The 22,179-nt window shown below is 41.6% G+C and overlaps 1 protein-coding gene across 1 annotated transcript in view; it reads left to right on the forward strand.

The window, feature by feature from the left end:
- Window positions 1–20,808, forward strand: part of LOC141107555 (T-cell surface glycoprotein CD1b4-like) — a 35,457-nt gene extending 14,649 nt beyond the window's left edge. Inside the window, exons 2-6 of the mRNA XM_073598379.1 lie at window positions 5,772–6,026; window positions 7,711–7,989; window positions 11,828–12,094; window positions 14,852–14,948; window positions 20,018–20,808. Of these exons, the coding sequence (XP_073454480.1) occupies window positions 5,772–6,026; window positions 7,711–7,989; window positions 11,828–12,094; window positions 14,852–14,948; window positions 20,018–20,093 (974 nt within the window). The 3' untranslated portion in view covers window positions 20,094–20,808. The remainder of the gene's footprint in view (window positions 1–5,771; window positions 6,027–7,710; window positions 7,990–11,827; window positions 12,095–14,851; window positions 14,949–20,017) is intronic.
- The last annotated feature ends 1,371 nt before the right edge of the window (window positions 20,809–22,179 follow it).

Below are 22,179 nucleotides of genomic sequence, written 5' to 3' on the forward strand. Positions count from 1 at the left end.
CTTACTGCCTCGCTGCCGCTCTGCTGCCCATCAAGCTCTCTCCTCAGCTCCGGTTCTTAGTCTCATCACCAGGGGGTTCGGCGGGTGTCCTGCCGCTTACTGTCGGCTTTGGGGAGACGGGCGGGGGGGCTATGCAGCCTTGTCCCCGATCAGCTGCATGTCAGGAGAGCCCGTGCTGCGTGCACACAGGATGAGCTCGGCGTCCGCACTAACCCCGCCTCAACATCCGGCTCCTCCCTCCCCCTTAAATCTGTTTGTCACCTCCACTGAGTATTCACAAGGGATCTGATTTAGATCGTATCTGAAATGTCTAGTGGTGTTTCCTACTTTCTTCAATTTAAGCCTGAATTTTGCCATAAGAAGCTCATGGTCTGAGCCACAGTCAGCTCCAGGTCTTGTTTTGACTGACTGTATAGAGCTTCTCCATCTTTGGCTGCAGAGAATATAATCACTCTGATTTCTGAATTGACCATCCAGTGATGTCCATCATCATTGGTGCATAAACTTGGATTATTGTGATGTTGAGTGGTTTGCCCTGGATACGGACTGAGATCATGCTGTAATTTTTGGTATTGTACCCCAGTTCTGCTTTGCTCACTCTTTTGTTGACTATGAGGGCTACACTATTTCTTCTGAGAGATTCTTGTCCACAGTAGTAGATATAGTAGTCATCTGAGTTTAATTCACCCATTCCAGTCCATTTTAACATTCTGGGTTTCTATGCAGTATTCTTCTTTACAGCATCAGACTTTCCTTTTACTCCTACCATCCACAGCTAAGAGTCCTTGCGGCTTTGGCCCAGCCATTTCATTCCTTCTAGAGCTCTTCCCCAGTAGCACATTGGATACGTCCAGTCTGGGGGACTCCAGTGTCATATCTGTTAGCTTTTTGTTTCTGTTCATGAGGTTTTTTTGGCAAGGATAGGGTTGTCATTTCCTTCTCCAGTGGATCACATTTTTCAGAATTCTCCACTGTGACCTATCTGTCTTGGCTGGGCCTACATGGCATAGCTCGTAGCTTCACTGAATTACACAAGCCCCTTCGCCATATGATCCATAATACTAATACTACTGATAATACTGTACACTGTACTAATGACACTGGCTGGGTGCAGTGGCGTAGCGTGGGGGGGTGCGGGGAGTGCCGTGGGCCAGGGCACGACATTTAGGGGGTGCGCAATTTCATGCCAGTAGTGTCACTACTGGCTGCCTAATCCTAATTTAAATTTCCTGTGTCCCCCACACTCCGGCCGCCATGTTCAATGTCCGGCGCCCTGTGATTGGGCGTATGGGGGTCATGTGCGGCATGGGGCTAGCCTGTCCGCGATTGTGGTTGCTACTGAAGTCCCGCCTCCGCACATGACCCCCATACGCCCAACCACAGTGCGCCGGGAAACACTGAACATGGCGGCCAGAGTGCAGGGGAGACAAGCACTGGAAAGTGTGAGCCACCGGGGCCGCTGTCTTCTCCTCCTCCTATCCTCCGGAGTCCGAAGGTGAGGAATAGATGGCCGGGGAGGGGGGTATGAGAGAGAGAGAGAGAGAGAGAGGCGTCTTATATATAGTGCAATAAATGACAATAATCTGTGCAAATGTATAACAATATAAAGTGCAAATGGCAAATTCCCTTATTTGTGTAATCACATTATTCGCTTACTGGGAGTTATTTTTGGACTATTTTTTGCACCTTATTTTCATTGCCATTTGCACTTTATATTGTTATACATTTGCACAGATTATTGTCATTTATTGCACAATTACATGCGTTTATGCCACTGATGCATGTTCTTATTCACTTATTGATGTTCTTACCTCCATGGTTTGGACTTATTGGATTTATTGGCATATATGTGAGTTTATTCACTTTCTTAGGACACCACTGAACATCGTTCAGAAAGCTGATTACTGTTTTTGCACATTCATTCATGTATTGTTATAGCATTGGTTTGTTAATCATTTGCTATACAATTTATATGAGAGATTAATTTCAAGGACACTATTTATTTTGGATCCTTCCCTTTGGAATATCCAAGTAATTGTTTTATAGATTAGGTTATTTTGTGATACGATTATTAATTGCACATTTTAGCAATTTTTTTTAGTTTTTATGGCTTTAATTCATGAAGCGTCACATTTATTTGGTTTTTATTAGTAAGCGCCACATTGCCTGCTATTACTATCCAGTATAGTGTAGTGGACAGTATAGGGTAGTGGACAGTATAGTGGTCAGTGTAGTGGTGTGGACAGTATAGTGGTCAGTGTAGTGGTCAGTATAGTGTAGTGGACAGTATAGTGGACAATGTAGTGTAGTGGTGTGGACAGTATAGTGGTCAGTGTAGTGGTGTGGTCAGTGTAGTGGACAGTATAGTGGTCAGTGCAGTATTCAGTATAGTGTAGTGGACAGTATAGTGGACAGTGTAGTAGACAGTGTAGTGTAGTGGTGTGGACAGTATAGTGGTCAGTGTAGTGGACAGTATAGTGTAGTGGTCAGTATAGTGGTCAGTATAGTGGTCTGTGTAGTGTAGTGTAGTGGACAGTATAGTAGTCAGTTTAGTATAGTGGTCAGTGTAGTGTAGTGGATAGTATAGTGTAGTGGACAGTATAGTGGTCAGTGTAGTGCAGTGGACAGTATAGTATAGTGGTCAGTGTAGTGTAGTGGACAGTATAGTGTAGTGGTCAGTGTAGTTCTCAGTGTAGTGGACAGTAGAGTATAGTGGTCAGTGTAGTGTGTAATGGTCAGTATAGGAATCAGGTAGGTCAGTACTATTGTATTTGAAGGGAGTGCTAAAAGTCTGCAGGTTAGGGGGCGCAAATTACTTGCCTTGCCCCGGGTGCTGACAACCCACGCTACGCCACTGGCTGGGTGACAGGGGTGATCAGGAGGGCAATATAGGGGTAAAAGTAAAACTAAAGGCAAAACTTTTCTTTTAGTTTTGGATAGAGTGCAGATGGATTAGAACACCTGTCAGTTTTTGAATGAAACAAGAAAAACCACTCCAAGTGAGTGAGTCTCTGGTTAATCGCCACACACACTAGTCAGGTGCTAGCCCAGCTCGCAAGCTGTGTAACATAAGGAAATAATTCCGGACGGCTGTGGCCCTGTTACAGAGATTCACTCTCTATTTGTCCAATTTACCATTATCATTGAAAGTGAAAGTAAAAGAAAATCCCACATTTTGGGATGTCTTCCCTCTATATTACTCCTATACTAACCTGTGCCGGCACTCTCCGTTCCCCACTCCCAGACTTTAGCTCTTCTGGAAATAAACTTTGGATTAATTCAACACAACCTTATATGGGACATACTATTTTTATCCCTGGGTTCATGTAAATATGTTATCCTTACAATAAGATGTATGCAATCTATAGTGTGAATAATGTTACCGTATTTATGATGATAATCTTTAGTGCCGGTTCACACAGTGGCGGCACGACTTGCAGGTCGCCTCACCAAGGCGACCTGCACACGACTTCAGCGGCGACTTGCAAAACGACTTCTGTATAGAAGTCAATGCAAGTCGCCTGAAGTCGCCCCAGAAATACTACAGGAACCTTTTTTTAAGTCGGAGTGACTTGCGTCGCTCCTATTAGAACGGTTCCGTAGCACAGAACGGGACGCGACTTGTCAGGCAGCTAAGTCGCCTGACAAGTCGCCCCTGTGTGAACCGGGGCTTAATGTACCTTCATGTTAATCATATGTCTTAGATTGTAAGCTCTGAAGGAGCAGGGCCCTCTGATTCCTACTGTATTAAAGAATATTGTATTTGAACTGTCTACCCCCAAGTTGTAAAGCGCTGCGTAAACTGTTGGCGCTATATAAATCCTGTATAATAATAATAATGTGTCATTTGGTAAAGATCCATGGTTTTACTCAGAGATCAGTGTTTAGGTATTAATTATTAATCCTCAAATGATATCTGGATAAATCTCATCTCATAGTTTTCCTTCTGAATCATCGTATTATAAAAACATAACAATTTTCTATTTTAAGTATCGCAATAATACATAAACAGGTTATTATCATTTAGTCTTTTAGATAGTAGTCCTATACAGTATATGTATAAATTTAAAAGTGTTTTACTATTTCAAAGTTAGTGGGCTCCATTCACAAAACAGTATGTTTCCCCTTAAAAAATGCAGTAAAATAGCGCTCAGTGTTTTTCAAAAAGTTTTAAAATACTGCTGGAGTTATTTTATGACTTGTCAATGTAGATCCATTGTCAATCATGACGCCTGATGCCACCGCCATCCCGCAAAAAGAAAAAAAGGAAAGGTCCACTTGCGTTAAAGTCTCCCGCTGTCTGACAGTTCCACCATCTGACAGATCTTAAATAACTAAGGGGCGGGTCCACCTGATGATGCCACTGGGTGACCCCGCCCCTTGTGACGTCATCGGCCAGGAGCATGTGCCCCTTAATGATTTAAGAACTGTCAGAAGGCAGGAGCCTTTGGCGCGATCAGACCTTTTTTTTTTTTTTTTTTCCTGGATGGCGGTGACAGTAGCTGTCATGATTCACAATGGATCTACACTGGGGTACACTTTTTTTAATTTCTTAAATAAAGGGCTTGTCAAAAACTGTGTAATTGTCTTTTTTTACACTACACAAGTTCCCCATAATCATTCACATGGAGAGGCAGGATCTGCGGGCCCCCTTGTAAAAGGGGGCTTCCAGATTCCAATAAGCCCCCCGCCGATAGATCTCCACAACTGCCGGCCAGGGTTGTGGGGAAGACCCCCCCTTTCCCTAAAACACTCCCCCCCATGTTAAGGGCATGTGGCCTGGTACAGTTCAGAAGGGGGGTGCTCGCTTGTCCCCTCCCTTTCCTGACCTGCCAGGCTGCATTCTTGGATAAGGGTATGGTATGGGTTTTGGGGGGGCCCATGCCATTTTTTTTTTATTTTGGCGTGGGGTTCCAGCAAAATCCATACCAGCTTTTTATTCTGATTCTTTTATTGCCAGCAATACTTTTTTTTTTTAATTCAGCTGTCAGTGGGGAACCCTGCAGAATATATATTTGCCTAAATTGAAGAAATTTATTTTTTTTTTACATTTTTTTTATTGGGTATGTTTTATAGCAAAAAATAAAAAATATTGTTTTTTTTTTAAGAATTGTCTGTCTTTTTTTGTTTATGGCGCAATCCTGTATCACAAAAAATGGCCTGCTCATGAAGGGTATAATGGCTATGGAGTTAATACCACAGTATATGCAAAGGTCCCTTAGCAAGGCGAGGGCACTGTGGCTTACCCATATATTTGTAAATGTGTGCAAACAAAACCTTCTGTTTTTGACATACGCTGTTAGACAAGGCCAATTGTTTTGCAGGCTGGTTGGTGGGTGCACTGGGAAATCTTTTATCTGTGATGTGCATTGCCCTTCCATGTGCACCTTGCTGCAAAGGCTAGTTATAGATTGGGGTGGTTGCTACTTTTTTGTACACCAGCACAATAATGCCCAACACAATAATAACCCCCAGTAGCAATAAAAGCCCCAGCACAATAATACCTTCCAGCAGCAATAATAATGACCACTGTCCCCAGCAGTAATATGCCTCTCTTGCAGCAATAATAAAGCCCACTGTTTCCAGCAATAGTAGACCCCCACAGCAAAAATAGACCCACTCTGTCCCCAGCAATAATGGACCCCCAGTATTGGCATTTAGTAGTTTTGCTCAAACACCACCCTGGTGGCACCAATGCATTAAATGGTTTGTGTTAATCTCTCGTCTATCCTGCATATAATGTACAAAACATTTTCCTCCTTCCTTCTCAGATATCAGGATTAACTGGCTACAGAATTACTACTACTCCAGTGATCGAGTACTGACCCTCTGGAGCTCCATGGAAGTGAAAGACATTGAGATACTGGCAGCCTACAATGATTCTCGGCTCATTGTATTCAAGCAGAGCTGGTCAAAGGGCAACCTGAGTAACACTGACTGGATGTTCTTTAACATGTATCTGGGCAGTTTTTTATATTATTTCCAAATACATATAGAAAAAATAAGTCAGAAACTTGAAATTAAAGGTAAGAGATTTGCGTAAATGGTAAAATATAGTTTCTATTTAGACGAAACATGCAAGTACGTTACAAATATGAGAACGTAAAGCTAAAAGCACAGATGAAATACATATAAGGTAGCAGTTTTACCTGCTGAAGGATATGTATGGCTGTCCACCCAGTACTGAGATTTATATTGCAAAGGCAGGATGGTGACCTCACTTTCCTTTATTTCAGTTACATAATACAGCTTGGTCACCTTTCTTCCTCTAACTTGTGAGTGCTTGAGGTAATAAATTGATGGTGCTGGAACCTTACTTGTGATTGGTTTTGTCAAAACCAGGGCTTTTCTTCTGGCAGAATGTGCCGAAACTGCTTTCCAGCACCTCTGCCAACCCAGAGACAAAGAGGGAGTGAAGCACTCTATTCCTTAGCAGGGCAGCCCTGCCGATGCAGCTCACTTGCATCCAGCTGCAGCCTGAGAGAGTGGAGTGAAATCATCTGCTCTCTGCCTCTCCCTGCAGACCGGAAGCTGGTTTTAGTGCTATTCACAGCTCAGCTGTGTAGAAATGCTGTGGAGTATGCAGGAACTGTGAAGCCTGCCCTGACTGTGACTGCTCAGTGCTTGACATTGTTTCTGGATGGGCTATCTGTTAATGCTACTAGGATGTGGGTCTGTGCTGTGTACTGTCTCCTTGCTGGATTGGGGATGTCTCTTTGCTTGGTGGGGATGTCTCTTTGCTGGACTGGGAATGTCTCTTAGCTGGGCTGGGGATGTCTCTTAGCTGGGCTGGGGATGTCTCTTTGCTGGATTGGGATGCCTCTTTGCTGGATTGGGGTGTCTCTTTGTTGTATTAGGGGTGTCTCTTTGCTTAATATATGGGGATGTCTCTTTGCTAAATATATAGAGGGATATTTTTGCTGATGTCTCTTTGAAAACATAGGGATGTCTCTTTGCTGAATATTTTGGGATGTCTCTTTGCTGGATGGGGATGTCTCTTTGCAGAATTGGGAATGTCTCTTTGCTGAATATATCGGGATGTCTCTTTGGTGAATATTTTGGGATGTCTCTTTGCTGAATCGAGTATGTCTCTGTGCAGGATTGGAGATGTATCTTTGCTGAATATATTGGGATGTCTCTTTGCCAGATATATTGGGATATCTCTTTGCTGGACTGGGCAATCTCGTTGCTGACTATATGGGGGTGTCTCTTTGTTGGATTGAGCCATTTCTTTTGCTAAATATATTGGGATGTCTCTCTGCTGAATATTTTGTGATGTCTCTTTGCTGGATTGGACCGTCTCTTTGAATATATGGGCATGTCTCTTTGCTGAATATACGGGCTGTGTCTTTGCTGGATATATGGGGCTGTCTCTTTGCTGGATATATGGGGGCTGTCTCTTTGCTGGATATATGGGGGCTGTCTGTTGCCGCTGGAGGGATCTTTTCTTGCTGTAATGGGTCTATTATTGCTTTTACTGCAATAACAAACTCTAAGGGTTCATGTTAGCCCCCCGAATTATACTTGTTTCCCTGTTCTCTAAAGGGGAGAGGTTCTAGGGGAAGAGACAACTGTGACCTAGGGTGAGTTCCTGCACCTTTTCTATGAGAAAAAAAGCCCTGTACCCATCTGTAAAGACCTCTGAGTATTCTACATCCAGAAGTCTGGAATTATTACAGGGTAAACTAAGTGAAAATTAATTCTTTTCAGGTGCCTTCATCACTCAATGCATGGTAACATGTTCCTCATCCATGAACGACCCAGCAGGATATGCTTTTAAGGTAGCTGTGGAAGGAGAAGATGCAGTACATTTAAATGTCACAGAAGGGGTGTGGGTTGCTGGGGACTATCCTCACTCCGAAGCTGTACAGAATAGCCTGCAGAAGGACAAAGTCTCACTGGTTTCCATTGAAAAAATGCTGAAGAACCAGTGCCATGCCTTGGCCATCACATATTCAATTACAGGGAAGGAAGCCCTCTCAAGAAAGAGTAAGTAACACAATGAAAATTGATAAAGTAAACCCGTTAGATAAATTTGTACATTGTGTAATTTTTAATAAACTATACTGGTTTACATGACTTTGTTGTCACAGAATAGATGTAGGTACTCACCCCCAGGGTATTCTGTATTTTAAATCCTTCCTGCCCCCTCCCGATGCCCTTTTTAGCTAGGTCATAATGCCAGGATGTGGGACAGACTACCTAACCATGTGATTGGCTCTCACAGTGGACACGTGATCAGGAGCCCATGCCGCAGGCTCCCAATCATAAATTATGATGGGGGCTGTCTGCCAAAGCTTGTATATCTATAAACAAGGGTTGTGGCTATGGGGTACTGAATGGGAGGGGTGTTAATAATGTACACGGGTGGTTCCCTCAATGAGCCCCAATAAGGTACCTGGTAGCTATAGGAGCAAACTTTGTTACCGTAAGAGTATTTATGTCTATAACTAGACATACACACATACATCCATATACACCTGCATATATTAACAAAAATAATATTCCTGAAGATAGTTCATTCAGGCCTAATTAGAAGGGGTGTGGGCTGGTTCATTCAGACCTAATTAAAAGGGTTGTGGGCTGGAGCCCTTGTGACACGTATACCACCACTAGGTAGTCATGTGTGTGTAACCTTATAAGTGCTCTTCTGCCAAAATATCCAAACACTCTGCTAACCGTGCAAAGTGAACAAACATAAGTGAGCATACATAGAAAATGTTACCCAAATATAGTAATCAAATAAACATAATGTGATCAAATGAAGTGCATGTTACCCAGATAAATATCAAATAAACATATAAATATCAAATAAACATAATGTGATCAAATTAAGTGCAAAGGAAACCAATAGTTTTTTCAGTGATAATAGTCCATAAGATACAGAACTTGTTCAAATCCAGTATTCCAAACAATTTCGTGACTTAGGTGCTCTCGGGTAATTCCTGTGACTTTGGTGCTCCCCCTTCAGATCCCCACTCACCAAATACAACAACCCCGTAGAGGGGCAACCAGCATACGATGTCTCTTTCACAGTCTCTTCTCCACGTTGATCTGGCGGGCTTTACAGGATGGTTTCCGTTGGTTATCCCAATAGATTCCCGGATCCGGGTATATAGGTAGCTTTCTAATAGGTAGAATGTTCACAATGGCTCCCTCATGGAAAGGAAAAGATAGGAAGCTTCCATGGTGTAGTATGTAAAAAGCTTTATTCAAAAACCTCCATCAACAATCAGCGGAGTATATTAGGCAAAATAAAATCCATAAAAAATATATAAAAAATATATATATTTTTAAGCTATCTCAGACCAAAGCCTGAGGACAGACCCGTAGCGAGGTTTAAAGCGTGTACCGCCGGTAATAGCTGTATACGCTCTGCTTGTGTTGATAATAGCTGTATACGCTCTGCTTGTGTTAAGTTCGTGTCCGGAAGCGGCACCAAAGTCACAGGAATTACCCGAGAGCACCTAAGTCACGAAATTGTTTGGAATACTGGATTTGAACAAGTTCTGTATCTTATGGACTATTATCACTGAAAAAACTATTGGTTTCCTTTGCACTTAATTTGATCACATTATGTTTATTTGATATTTATATGTTTATTTGATATTTATCTGGGTAACATGCACTTCATTTGATCACATTATGTTTATTTGATTACTATATTTGGGTAACATTTTCTATGTATGCTCACTTATGTTTGTTCACTTTGCACGGTTAGCAGAGTGTTTGGATATTTTGGCAGAAGAGCACTTATAAGGTTACACACACATGACTACCTAGTGGTGGTATACGTATCACAGTCACAGGGGCTCCAGCCCACAACCCTTTTAATTAGGTCTGAATGAACCAGCCTACACCCCTTCTAATTAGGCCTGAATGAACTATCTTCAGGAATATTATTTTTGTTGATATATGCAGGTGTATATGGATGTATGTGTGTATGTCTAGTTATAGACATAAATACTCTTACGGTAACAAAGTTTGCTCCTATAGCTACCAGGTACCTTATTGGGGCTCATTGAGGGAACCACCCGTGTACATTATTAACACCCCTCCCATTCAGTACCCCATAGGAAGCGCCACAACCCTTGTTTATAGATATACTAGTTCACAGAGAATCCTCTCAGGAAGCTCTTTTAAGGGAGGCAGCACACCTAACTTAGTGGCCTAAGCGCAGCTTTTTGCTTTCAACTTGTCTGCCAAAGCTTGCTTGCTGTGCTGGTAGCATTCAATAAGCGCACTCTCAGGACAAAACCTTTGGCCACCATGGAGGCCTATGTGCACAGTGTGGCTGTTAAAGCCAACCTTCCTGATTCTGCACATATGTATTACGTGGTCAGCACAAGGTTAAGGAGTGTGCTGTGGTTGATGGCCTATATTTTCACTTATGATAAAATACTGCAGTTTTAGTTACATAGTTACATAGTAGGTGAGGTTGAAAAAAGACACAAGTCCAACCTATCTGTGTGATAATATGTCAGTATTACATTGTATATCCCTGTATGTTGCAGTCGTTCAGGTGCTTATCTAATAGTTTCTTGAAACTATCGATGCTCCCCGCTGAGACCACCACCTGTGGAAGGGAATTCCACATTCTTGCCGCTCTTACAGTAAAGAACCATCTACATATTTTAAGGTTAAACCTCTTTTCTTCTAATTTCCCTTCTGTGAAAAAGTTTTATCCCTATTGTGGTGTCACCAGTGTGGTATTTGTATATTGAAATCATATCCCCTCTCCAGCGTCTCTTCTCCAGAGAGAATAAGTTCAGTGCTTGCAACCTTTCCTCATAACTAAGATCCTCCAGATCCTTTATTAGCTTTGTTGCCCTTCTTTGTACTTGCTTCATTTCCAGTACTGAGGACTTCCTGAGGACTGGTGCCCAGAACTGGACAGCATACTCCAGGTGCGGCCGGACCAGAGTCTTGTAGAGTGGGAGAATTATAATTTTATCTCTGGAATGAATCCCCTTTTTAATGCATGCCAATATTCTGTTTACTTTGTTATCAGCAGCTTGGCATTGCATGCCATTGCTGAGCCTGTCATCTACTAGGACCCCCAGGTCCTTTTCCATCCTAGATTCCCCCAGAGGTTCTCCCCCCAGTGTATAGATTGTATTCATATTTTTGCCACCCAAATGCATTATTTTACATTTTTCTACATTGAACCTCATTTGCCATGTAGTTGCCCACACCATTAATTTGTTCAGATCTTTTTGCAAGGTTTCCACATCCTGCGTAGAAGTTATTGCCCTGCTTAGCTTAGTATTGTCCGCAAATACAGAGATTGAACTGTTTACCCCATCCTCCAGGTCGTTTATGAACAAATTAAACAGGATTGGTCCCAGTACAGAACCCTGGGGGACCCCACTACCCACCCCTGACCATTCTGAGTACTCCCCATTTATCACCACCCTCTGAACTCGCCCTTGTAGCCAGTTTTCAATCCATGTACTCACCCTATGGTCCATGCCAATGAACCTTATCTTGTACAGTAAACGTTTATGGGGAACTGTGTCAAATGGTTTTGCAAAATCCAGATACACCACGTCTACGGGCCTTCCTTTATCTAGATGGCAACTCACCTCCTCATAGAAGGTTAATAGATTTGTTCGGCAAGAACGAGTCTTCATGAATCCATGCTGATTACTGCTAATGATACCGTTCTTATTACTAAAATCTTGTATATAGTTCCCTATCATCCCTTCAAAGAGTTTACATACTATTGATGTTTTAGCTGTAAGTTCTTTTACAGTTTGATGAATCAAGACCATTTATATATGTACCCTAATCAACCTTCTGCTCAACTTTCCTCCATGTATTGCAGTCCAGCCACAGGTCTACATAACTAAGAAATCAGAAAAATCTAAAATAGAGATCATTTGTATGGTGACCGGCTTCTATCCAAAGCCAATCAATGTAAGTTTGTGGAAGGAGAAAAAAATGGAGGATGTGATGTCAACTGTGACCCTACCCAATGGAGATGGAACTTACCAGATAACAGTGTTGACAATTACAAATTCGTTAGAACAGCAAAGCGTCTACTGCCGAGTGGAACACAGCAGCTTGAAAGAGCCACTAATAGTACATCTGGGTGAGTAATCGTTAGAAGACTGTGCTTGGAGTTTTGCTACAAGAAAATAGCAGATGTAAAATCTGAACTGACAAATGAAAAACTCCAGGTAAACAGCTAAATACACAACTAGAACACATTAATGGTTATTAATTGGCTCACCTGCCTAACAATTTCGAATTATGAATGGCCACTCTTATAGTTTACACACATAATGCATACGGTATATAGTCAGTTTCTATGCAACCATGCTGTTGTTCTTCCAACACCCTCCCCTCAAAAGGTGCCAAATGTGGCAGCGGAGGGGGGGAGAAAGCAAACAAGCAGAGCTTCCCCTTTTGGGTGGAGCTCTACTTTAAGAGATTAATGCAAGCTTGGTATGGGTTTTTAGAACCGGTGATAGGCTTTCAGGTAAAAGTGGCCTGAGCCAGATCTCTTTTATGGGGCTCTGAAGGTGGGCCCTCTGACACCAGTAAACGCAAACAATGAATTGGGGTAGATGGCGCTCCCTACAAATGGTTAATGTTAAGACGTGGGCAAGTAAGAAGGAGAGGCCTGAGTGCTGCACCACCTGTGGGTGTACCGCACCTATACTCAATGTGTATGGTCCCACCTCTGAAAAATACCTGGTTTCAAATACAGCTGTGTCCATCATCTGTCGTTGGGTGATATGTTAACATCCCCTGCAATATATATAGTCTCAACCTCAGTTATAATCGTGTGATATACATTAGCATACTAATTGCCATAAAGGTGTAGATCTAAGTGACCTCACAGAAGGTTCCCAACCTCTTAAGTGGTTTAAATATCTAAACATGATCCATGCCAAGTATTACAGTGATTTGTGGAGCACACTCTGAACAGTAACCTCATAGTGATTCCCCTAGTGGTTCCCTGGTAGTAATATCTCCAACTACCAGAATATGGGGCCTGATACCAAAGTTAAAAATAAAAATACAATAATTAAATTATTAAACACAAACATAAATATATCACTGTGTGCAAATAGCAACTAAATAAAGCCGCACTGTGTGGACAAGCTATGTATATCACACGATTATAACTCAGTTATAATCGTGTGATATACATTAGTATGCTAATGTATATCACACGATTATAACTGAGTTTGGGACCATATATATTGCAAGGGATGTTAACGACAGATCACGGACACAGCTGTATTTGAAACACAGGTATTTTTCAGAGGTGGGACCATACACATTGAGTATAGGTGCGGTACACCCACAGGTGGTACAGCACTCAGGCCTCTCCTTCTTACTTGCCCACGTCTTAACATTAACCATTTGTAGGGAGCGCCATCTACCCCAATTCATTGTTTGCGTTTGTCTGGAGACCCCCTAGGGGAGATCCATTAGGGGAGGCAGCAGACCTATTCGCTGTCCTAAGAGCAGTCATATATATATATATATATATATATACCTATACCTCTGACACCAGTGCCCGCAGTGGTTCTCAGGCGTTTCCATTCCTCCAGGAAGCCTGGGACTGTGGTAAACTACTTTAACATTGAGAGCAGGAGGTAACTAATGAACCCAGAAGCCACAGGTATTATGTCACTTCCAGGTTGGGAGGTATCATTCCCTGGCTACAGTGTCAGCTAATCAAGTATTATCTGTGCTTAATTAGCTACAGTAGAGGGCAGGGGAGACATTGGGGGCTAATAGACTCATGATGTCTCCATTAAGAGGACTGATCACCTGTCCATGCTATCACATATTGACAAAAGTTTAAATCGCCCCTGTGCTTGGTTTATCTCCATCCCCAATTGATCCACCTAAATGAAGGCAGGCCTCAATAGGTAAAGAGCTACATGAGCTTTTATATTTCCCCCACATAATCATTATAGAAACAAAATCAGATTAAATCGCTATTCTAAACTAATTAAAATTGTATTAATAATTAACCACTTCATGACCACCCTATAGCAGTTTTACCCCGCACTTCCAATGCTCCCTTCCATTGTGGTTATGGCAGGTCCTGCAGACTCAGGAGGTACTGCGGATAAGCACCTTCTGATTGCTGGTTACAGAGGCAGAACTACTGTCTGTCTATGTAAACAAGGCACATTCTGTCAGTAGGGAAGGCATGGATCCTGAGTTCCTGCAAAGCAGGGACTCAGGATCCATGTATTCCCTTAGTAAAAGCACCTCCCAAACAGTACACAAACACTAGCTAGGCACACAGTTAATACTTGATTTGTCCACTGCAATAACGCAGTCCTGCTATAAGTCGCTGATCACCGGCATTACTAGTAAAAAAAAAATGTAAAAAAATTCAAATATATTCCATAGTTTGTAGACGCTATAACTTTTGCACAAACCAATAAAAATAAGCTTACTGAGATTTTACCAAAAACATGTAGCAGAATTAGAAACATGTAAAAATCTAGATTTTTTACATTTTTCTATTGGAAATGTTTTATAGCCAAACGTTTTCAAAACTATCAGTCTTTTTTGGCTATAGCGCATACAGGAAAAAACTCAGGGGTGATCAAATACCACCAAAAGAAAGCTCTATTTGTGGGGAAAAAAGGACATAAATTTTATTTGGGTACAGAGTTGTACGACTGCGCAATTGTTAGTTAAAATAACGCAGTGCCGTATCGCTAAAAATGGCCTGGTAATGGGGGGGGGGGGTTAAATCTTCCAGAGCTGAAGTGGTTAAAATGCCTTTAAGCAGAACTAATGTTTAGTAAACTTAGAAATATGTGCATACAAGACTTCTACTTTATCCTGAGCTCCTTCATCATCTCTACAGATAAAAGACATCAGATATCCATAGGGCTGGGTATATGTATCGCAGTTGCTTCTGTGGTCGGGCTGGCATGCTTATTGAGGTATTTTAGAAGTCGCAGGTAAGATGACATCATCAGGAAACACAATAAGGTGTATGATTGGCTTATCGAGCATAGATGAATTTTGGTACACATTTATCGTGAAGCTGGTATATTTCCATTATCAATCCTTAGAAAAAAAAACACTAGCACCATAAAGTCTGTGCTTGACTTAATATCATACCTAGATTATTAATATAGATTGTTCCTCTGTACCTCTGAACACTAATTAGATCTCTTTATTTAACTCCATTAACACCTACGCCATATGATTTTTGAAAAAAACGAAGGTTTATACAGTGCTATTTTCTAAAGTCGTATTTAAAATGTGCATGTTGTAATCAGAGTATAAAATATTTGTGTCTCCCCCCAATAGGCAGTGCTATAAATGTGCCAATTATACCTTAATGGGCAAATATATACAGTATCTCACAAAAGTGAGTACACCCCTAACATTTTTGTAAATATTTTATTATATCTTTTCATGTGACAACACTGAAGAAATGACACTTTGCTACAATGTAAAGTAGTGAGTGTACAGCTTGTATAACAGTGTAAATTTGCTGTCCCCTCAAAATAACTCAACACACAGCCATTAATGTCTAAACCGCTGACAACAAAAGTAAGTACACCCTAAGTGAAAATGTCCAAATTGGGCCCAATTAGCCATTTTCCCTCCCCGATGTCATGTGACTCATTAGTGTTACAAGGTCTTAGGTGTGAATGGGGATCAGGTGTGTTAAATTTGATGTTATCGCTCTCACTCTCTCATACTGGTCCCTGTGAGTTCAACATGGCAACTCATGGCAAAGAACTCTCTGAGGATCTGAAAAAAAGAATTGTTGCTCTATATAAAGATGGCCTAGGCTATAGGAAGATTGCCAAGACCTTGAAACTGAGCTGCAGCATGGTGGCCAAGACCATACAGCGGTTTAACAGAATAGGTTCCACTCAGAACAGGCCTCGCCATGGTCAACCAAAGTAGTTGAGTACACGTGCTCAGTGTCATATCCAGAGGTTGTCTTTGGGAAATAGACATATGAGTGCTGCCAGCATTGCTGCAGAGGTTGAGGGGGTGGGGGGTCAGCCTGTCAGTGCTCAGACCATACGCCGCACACTGCATCAAATTGGTCTGCATGGCTGTCATGCCAGAAGGAAGCCTCTTCTAAAGATGATGCACAAGAAAGCCTGCAAACAGTTTGCTGAAGACAAGCAGACTAAGGACATGGATTACTGGAACCATGTCCTGTGGTCTGATGAGACCAAGATAAACTTATTTGGTTCAGATGGTGTCAAGCGTGTGTGGCGGCAACCAGGTGAGGAGTACAAAGACAAGTGTGTCTTGCCTACAGTCAAGCATGGTGGTGGGAGTGTCATGGTCTGGGGCTGCATGAGTGCTGCCAGCACTGCGGAGCTACAGTTCATTGAGGGAACCATGAATGCCAACAAGTACTGTGGCATACACTATAGGATTGTAACAGGCTTAAGACACCTTTGGGCACGCCAAAGAGAATAGTAATGCGGGGTGCATAGTGCCCTCTCACTAGGGTTGCCACCTCATCCCTTTAAACCCGAACATATATAAATTACACAGGTTCTGAGGCTAATTAAATGCAGATAAGGCAACAAGTGAGTTTAATTACCACCTTAATTAGCCACAGAACCTGTGTAATTCATATGTGTTCGGGTTTAAAGGGATGAGGTGGCAACCCTACCCCTCACCCTCTTGTCAAGCCCTGTTCCGAGCCACATTCCTGTCTGAATAATGTGTCTGGGTTTCAAGTGGACTAAAACCCGGACACACGATTCAAAACTCGGACTGTCCAGGTGAATCCTGGACAGGTGGCAACCCTAATGTCGCCGCTGACATCCGCCCCTCCATATAGGTGAATGGAGTGTCCAATCAGGTCCGCCTGAAAAACTGACAGGTGGACCTGATCGGACAGCCCATGTGAAAGGGGCCTTAATCTATTTGTACACATACAGTGAACTAAAGGTGGAAGCAAGCTCCTCCCTAACAGAGGTTAGCATTTCTGACAAGAGGTAACCGGGACCAGGTTCCAGGAACATGTTACCCCCCGTCCGGAGGAAACACAAATAACTGACATGGGCCTGGAGGACCGTCCTTTTATCTGGTGGGGGTGACGTGTTTCCTGTCCTGGTAGGAGGAGCCCAAGGTCTCATAGGCTGTCCTGGAAGACGCTTGGAGAAATTTAGTTCAGCTTGCACAAATGTTTTATAACTAGACCCCTTAGTGTACACAAAGGGGTTGATTTACTAAGGGCAAATAGACTGTGCACTCTGCAAGGGCATTTGTTCCATAGCTTAGTAATTGATGGTGAAGCTCTGCTGACTTCCATCATCCAATCATATGCAAGAAAAAATTCAGTTTTTTATTTTCCTTGCATATGATTGGGTATTGTTTGCCTCATTTACTTAGATCTGAAGAAACTGCAGTTGCAGAGTGCAACTTCACTTGCAAAAGTGCACAGTCTAGTTGCCTTTAGTAAATCAAAACTATAGTGTGCAACAAACATTTGCGGAAATGTCCAGGAAACAGTCTTCTGAATGATTTTATTTTAAGGATTTAAAGTTAGAGAAAACAAAGAAGAATGTTTACTGGACATTTCAGCAAATGTTTGTTGCACAGATTATATGCATGCTAAAAAAAAATGGTGGAGTGCAATTTCATACCTCCCAACATTTTAAGATGGGAATGAGGGACACCTACTAGCAAATGTATGCAGGCATAGGACACGCCCCCTGCCACACCCCCTTAGAGGAGAAATAACTCCAAAAAAAAGGTTAATTAAATCCACAAGTGCTTTTTTTAACCACTATTATTCCTTTATATTGGCTTTTAAAATGTACAAATGCAGCCATTTAGACATTGGATGAAAGGTTTAGCACTGGGAAACACTTTTTGAAAGCTAAAAAGTGCATTTTATATACAACTATATAAATCAGACCAAAATGAGTGACAAATGAGGAGGAAAGAGGGACAGAGGGACATTGCTCCAAATCAGGGACAGTCCCTCGAAATCAGGGACAGTTGGGAGGTATGTGCAAATTATATATTTGCATATTGTTATATATTTGCACAATAAGGTATAACTGACACATTTATAGCACTGTCTGTTAGGGGATACGTATGTTTCATATCACAGTGTGATATCTGAGGAGAGCTGCGCTTGTTTTAGTTTATTTCTTTTTGCGCCATCTTGTATATATTGGGTATAAAATATTAGCATGTGAATATTTCATACTTCCCCTTGTGGGCAGCAAGTGGAAAGCTCTAAGCATGCTCTGCAGTATCTGATGTTAAAAATAAAGCTGAAAGACTCAGAAGAGGAACAGCCAGATGCCCGCCACCACCCATCCAATCCCTTCCCCCCAACTCTACTAGCAGAGACAGCAGCATCATCATTATTCAATTATACTCATGCAACAAACAAGCATACAGCCAGTGCCAAGCTTTCTAATCGGAAAGCCCAGCATGCTATAAAACGAAGGCTCCTTTTACACAGGCGCCTCCCCTAAGCAGAATCTGCTTGCTTAGCAGGGGATCTCTCTCTACTATGAAGAATGGACATGGACACAGTCCCACTCTCCTCTATGGTACAATCGGTTGGAAACAGACCGCCTGTCCATTTCTATCTGATCTGCCAGACAGATGGGGAATAGGACCACCATGCGTAGTTTTTTGGCAGACAGGATCGAATTGGATGGCGGCAGGTGTCAGCTGACATCCGCTCCTCCATAGAAGCGACTGGAGGGTAGACATGTGCACAACAAAAACATTTGTAGAAATAATGGAGTATGGCTGGAAGATCCTCAATATGTAAGGCACCTCATCCCAAATGTTTGTTCAGAAATTTGAGTAAAGATAGGAAAAGGGGATTATAACGGTGCCAAAAAATATAATCATTACAAAAAGTACATTAAAAAATGTATTTTTTTCAATACAAAGATAAAAACAAAAAAATATATATTGTATGTACATACAAAGGTGTGTAGACAAGGACAAAACAAAGGAATATACATTAGAAGCCTGAATTTCCACCTGAACCGGACCCAAACACGCACAGGACCCTTTTGGAATGTGAACCGCGGACGCCCCGGACCTGTGTGAACCGGTTCCATTGAGAGCCGGTCACACTTGCATGTCATGCGAATTGGATGCAGGGGAACCCGCATCAAATTCGCACATATGTGAACCCAGCCTAATGGGGAATTTTTTTTTCAATTGTGAAATCATCAAGTGTTAGCAGAAGCGCAAAACGCATTGATTTTCCCTCTATTCCCACAGTGTCTTTTATTCTTCGGAGTGCAGCAGTCCAAATTCCTTTGATTTTTCACACAACTTTTTTTATATTTTTGATTTTTTTCCTCATTTTTTTTTTTTTATCCGAAATTAGGATTTTCAAATTTCGGAATTTTGGAAATTCGAAATTCAAAAATTCAGAATTCAGAAATTCGGAATTCAGGAATTTGAAAATTTGAAAATTTAGAAATTCGGAAATTTGAAAATTCGAATTTTCAGATTTCCGAATTTTCAAATTTCCGGATTTCTGAAAAAAAAGCAAAAAAACGAATGAAACGGAAACAAACAGATTTTTTTGTCAGTGCATATGTCTACAAATGGGGACAAAGTTGTCATATTCACACCTATATCAAGAAACCTGATTGGGGGGGTTGTGGGAGTCTATTTAAGGGAGAATAGCTTCTTTATTGACACAATAAACAGCCTAAAGTGACCATCATGCAATTGAAAATTCAAAAAATTCAAACTCTGGAAATTTGGGTTCCACAATAATTTGTATCTCAACACTAATGCACAATATGAAACACAATGCACCATAATTATCATAATTGTGAGATATGCACAATACACAGTGATCTTTTTTAACTCCTGCACTGAAGGAAATAGAATTATAGAGAAGATATTTGTATAATTGATTTTCTTTATTATTGTTGTGTAAATTATGGTATTTGAGCATTGCCTCATTTTATTTTATTTTGTTCCATAATGGTGAAGTTCACAACCAACTGGTACTAAATTTGTGGGTATTCTTTTTTACGTAATACAGAAGATACACATCCATGGCTGGGACTATGGAAAGACTATCCTTGAGGAGAAGAGACGGAGGAGTATCAAATACATGAACAGTGCTGGACAACAAGCAAAAAAACAATACTCAATATCACTCAATATCACTGCAATGTTGTGGTCATATTTAAAGAGACACTGGCACTTTGCTTATTCAGGACAACGTGAAAATTTCTGTGTAAAGGCCCCCACGTCCCATAACTCCCTGATACCTACCTCATATGGACTCCCCTGCAGCTACTTCGGCTATCGTAGCCAACAAAAATATCTGGTTCTTCAGGCTATGGGGGAAACATGTGAACTCCTCCTCAGTGTGCATTGATATGGCCCCCTCAGCTCCCGTGGTGGACACCTTTGGTATGGCCTGTTGGTGTCAGCGCTTAGTGCTCACGGTGGCAGCTGGTTTTGTGAGTAACTCCAACTAATCTTTGATCTTTGTCCTCATTCGGGCTACATTCTTATTTCATGACTATTTTGAATACAGCGGTACTTATGCATACTCATATGTTACTTCTAGATGGATGGTTGTCGCTTGCTTCTGATGAGTGATGGTTCACGAAACGCGTTGAGAATGCTGTGCGACAACCTTATTGATCGACCTATATATACCTCATACTATGTACCTACTATTTTTGTTTTGATTGCTGTATGTTTTATTGCTGTAATTTCACTGAAGCAACTGTTTCAATGCAATGTTTTGACCTTTTTTTGCAACATGGTTACAACTGTGAATAAATGTTCTAATAAAGTGCTCCTTGAAATGTGCATTTACCTTTGGCTTACAGGTCTATGTATTCACACCAAGGTCATGCTCACTTTACAAATCTTTGGGAACACACCTCATACAAAGTCCCAAACCTTTTTCCTTTATTTTGGCAACGCCACAGGGATGGAGGCGCGTGTCTATGTGCGCCTCCTACAAAGTCCCAAACGCCTTTTATGCCTAGTGAGAACTCCTCCCATGCTCAGTTCTAGCAGCCAATCACTAGGTGCAAGCACTGTCACATGATAGAGAGAGATGTCACCACTGCCCCCTAGTTTCCTACGCCAGCCAACACTAAGGATTTTAGAAGACAGAGGAAGGAGTGGTGAAGCGAGTATTCATAATTCGGGGGTTGGGGGCCATTACAAAGACACTGTTTGCTCTGAATAGCCGGTTCTCCCAAAGACATTTTCACATTTTATAGTGTTCTTGTATCTGATGGGTTACCAGTATGGAGTACAAGAATGAGAACATTTGTATCATTCTCAACAACATTAAAGCCTCGTACACACGGTACGATTGTTGGACGATCGAGTGTCTGATTTTTGTCAAAAGGGCGTTTGCCAGGATCTTGTCTTGCATACTAACAATACGCAAATTGTCGTTTGACAAACACGAAGGTAGTGACGTACTCTGAGAGTATAAATAGGAAGTTCATTTCTCAAGCACCACCCTTTGGGCCCCTTCTGCTAATTTCATGTTAGTAGAAGTTTGGTGAGCGCGGATTCGCGATTTTCAGATCATACAAAACAATTTGGCATAACTACATGCGAAGCAGCTTCATTATTATCCCGTTAAATAAGATGAGAATTTTGACATTTCATCAATTGCCACGTCACGAATATTAATTCTAAATGTCAGAAAATGGAAAAAGGACGGCCGCACTCCAAAATAATGCCTTTATTATTATTATTATACAGGATTTATATAGCGCCGACAGTTTATGCAGCGCTTTACAACATTAGGGCAGACAGTACAAGTACAATACAATTCAATACAGGAGGAATCAGAGGGCCCTGCTCATTAGAGCTTACAATCTAGACAGGTCCAGATTAAGGCGCTTAATCATAGCTATGTCATAACGAAATCATAGCTAATCATAGTGAAATGCGTCAACTATCATTTGGACCTGTGTCTCTGATTGATGTTTGGATTAAGCTTTATTCAATAAAGGCATTATTTTGGAGTGCGGACATCCTTTTTCCATTTTCTGCCATTTGACTTTGCTGAGCTGGCACCCTTCATCTACTACTACTAGGACGGTGTGAACACAAGCGATACCACCTGGAGCGGTAATAACCTTGATTTGGTCTAAATTATGAATGGTAGTTTACAAGACTGAACTCTTCCCAGTTGTTCCTTGATTCCGCGCATGCGTG

Source organism: Aquarana catesbeiana, linkage group LG09, assembly GCF_042186555.1.
Source record: "Aquarana catesbeiana isolate 2022-GZ linkage group LG09, ASM4218655v1, whole genome shotgun sequence".
Lineage (NCBI taxonomy): Eukaryota > Metazoa > Chordata > Amphibia > Anura > Ranidae > Aquarana > Aquarana catesbeiana.